Source organism: Procambarus clarkii, chromosome 34 (assembly GCF_040958095.1).
Source record: "Procambarus clarkii isolate CNS0578487 chromosome 34, FALCON_Pclarkii_2.0, whole genome shotgun sequence".
Lineage (NCBI taxonomy): Eukaryota > Metazoa > Arthropoda > Malacostraca > Decapoda > Cambaridae > Procambarus > Procambarus clarkii.
Window position 1 is genome coordinate 14,211,820 of NC_091183.1, and position 2,922 is coordinate 14,214,741.

At 49.1% G+C, this 2,922-nt stretch overlaps 1 protein-coding gene across 1 annotated transcript; it reads left to right on the forward strand.

Annotated features, from left to right (window-relative positions):
- Nucleotides 1-720: 720 nt before the first annotated feature.
- LOC138371003 (autotransporter adhesin BpaC-like) lies at nt 721-2,044 on the forward strand. The gene is made up of 2 exons (XM_069335645.1): nt 721-1,332; nt 1,364-2,044. Exons 1-2 carry the CDS (start codon nt 721-723, stop codon nt 2,042-2,044), a joined length of 1,293 nt encoding a protein of 430 aa, XP_069191746.1.
- Nucleotides 2,045-2,922: the final 878 nt, after the last annotated feature.

The window sequence follows — 2,922 nt, forward strand, 5'->3', positions numbered from 1 at the left end:
CTAGACCACTACAATACCATTATTACCACACCACCCTAACATGCACACTGCAACCACGAAAACCACCAATCATTACCACCAACTGTAACCATCACTCACCAATGCCACCAACGACAATCACCAACCACCACTACCACCAACCACAACCACCACCACTATGGATTCTCCATTAAGAGAAAAAAATAATAAAAATGATTAACCAACCTCTGTCATAATCCTGTTTTATTTTACTAAATGTAGAAATATATTTTTATATATCTACATTTATATATATAACAACAATACCAAAAACTGTTTATGAAACATTTAAGGTTGCCACAAAGTCTCAAATTTTTTTTAGCCAACGTTTCATGCAATTCGTTTTGGAAACTTATTCACATCCTCACAAAATTACGTAACTAATGCGAGGAAACAAATGTTGCCACTACTTTCCAAAACATTCCAGATACGTTGTGGCAACATTAAATTGTTTCCTAAGAAGGGGCCAAGGCCACCACCACAAGGGGCCAAGTTCACACCAGAAGGGGGGCAAGGCAACACCAGAAGGGGACAAAGCCACACCAGAAGGGACCAAGGTCACACTAGAAGGTGGGCTAGACCACACCAGAAGGGGGCGAGGTCACACCAGAAGGGGGCGAGGTCACACCAGAAGGGGGCGAGGTCACACCAGAAAGGACCAAGATCACACCAGAAGGGTCCAAGGTCACACCAGAAGGGGCCATGATCACACCAGAATGGGCCAAGGTTACACCAGAAAGGGCCAAGGCCACACCAGAAGAGTCCAAGATCACACCAGAAGGGGCCATGATCACACCAGAAGGGGCCAAGGTCACACCAGAAGGGGCCAACATCACACCAGAAGGGGCTAAGGTCACACCAGAAGGGGCCAAGGCCACACCAGAATGGAGCAAGGCCACACCAGAAGGGGACAAGATCACACCGGAAAGGGCCAAGGTCACACCAGAAGGGGCCAAGGTCACACCAGAAGGGGCCAAGGTCACACCAGAAGGGGACAAGGCCACACCAGAAGGGGCCAAGATCACACCGGAAAGGGCCAAGGTCACACCAGAAGGGGCCAAGATCACACCAGAAGGGAGCAAGGTCACACTAGAAGGGGCCAAGGTCACACCAGAAGGGGCCAAGGCCACACCAGAAGGGGCCAAGATCACACCGGAAAGGGCCAAGGTCACACCAGAAGGGGCCAAGGCCACACCAGAAGGGAGCAAGGCCACACCACAAGGGGCCAAGGCCACACCAGAAGGGAGCAAGGCCACACCAGAAGGGAGCAAGGCCACACCAGATGGGGACAAGATCACACCGGAAAGGGCCAAGGTCACACCAGAAGGGGCCAAGTTCACACCAGAAGAGGCAAGAGGCCAAGATCACACCAGAAAGGGCCAAGATCACACCAGAAAGGGCCAAGGTCACACCAGAAGGGACCATTGCCACACCAGAAGGGGCCAAGGTCACACCAGAAGGGGCCAAGGTCACACCAGAAGGGGCCAAGGTCACACCAGAAGGGGCCAAGGTCACACCAGAAGGGGCCAAGGTCACACCAGAAGGGGCCAAGATCACACCAGAAAGGGCCAAGATCACACCAGAAAGGGCCAAGGTCACACCAGAAGGGGCCAAGATCACACCAGAAGGGGCCAAGATCACACCAGAAAGGGCCAAGGTCACACCAGAAGGGGCCAAGATCACACCAGAAGGGACCAAGGTCACACCAGAAGGGGCCAAGGTCACACCAAAAGGGGCCAAGGTCACACCAAAAGGAGACAAGGTCACACCAGAAGAAGACAAGGTCACACCAGAAGAGGCCAAGGCCACACCAGAAGGGGCCAAGGCCACACCAGAAGGGGCCGAGATCACACCAGAAGGGGCCAAGGCCACACCAGAAGGGGCCAAGATCACACCAGAAGGGGTCAAGGTCACACCAGAAGGGGCCAAGGTCACACAAGAAGGGATCAAGGTCACACCAGAAGGGGCCAAGATCACACCAGAAGGGGCCAAGGCCACACCAGAAAAGGCCAAGATCACACCATAAGCGGCCAAGATCACACCGGAAGGGGCCATGATCACACCAGAAGGGGCCAAGATCATACCAGAAAGCGCCAATATTAGTTGCCTTCTTGATGTATATGGGTCTTGCTGGATAGTAGAGACGATACAATTGATAACTGCAGCAGTTTATTGAGGAAGGTAACAAGTTGGATATCTGGCCTGCCGTGGTCCTACCTAACTCCGGTCTGTGAGAATACTGACTGCTCGCCAGAATGGCTGGTTCCAGCTCTCTGTGGAGAATGACGTCAGGTGTTTACTTGACTGTGATTGGCTAATTTCCCAACCGTCGTACAATTTGAATATTAACACCGCTCGGACACGCTACCAAGTCAACTTCCCTTGTCGACAAGCTCTGGCTAACTGGATAGTTACAATGATATTGAAAAGGACTTCGGTGGCATTCAATAATGAGTTACATGTGAAAGTGCATATTAAACATTAAAAGAAGCTCAGGTGTGTGGAATACTAACACTGTTCGGCATGTGGTCAAACAAATTAGAACATATTAGGTGAAAAATCATGATGACAATGCTTGAACTGAATAATAGCATGGAGACCATATACATGTCTAGATATTAGGTATGAACAATACAATTCAAGGTGGTGCCTAAAACAAAATAATTAACATGTGTTAATGGCATGTGCTTGGAAAAATAATTAAAGACAATTATCTGCTTTAATGGAACATAAGTCCTGATCTAACAACCACAAAGGAATTTTAAGATTAGACAACATAAAAAAATTATGTACAATATATTTACAAGCTATATACTGTACAAGGACTTGATCGAGAAGCCTAACATCTGAGTGACAGCGGTCAAGAATCACTGGTCTCAGTGTGGTTGCTAGAACTTTAACAGA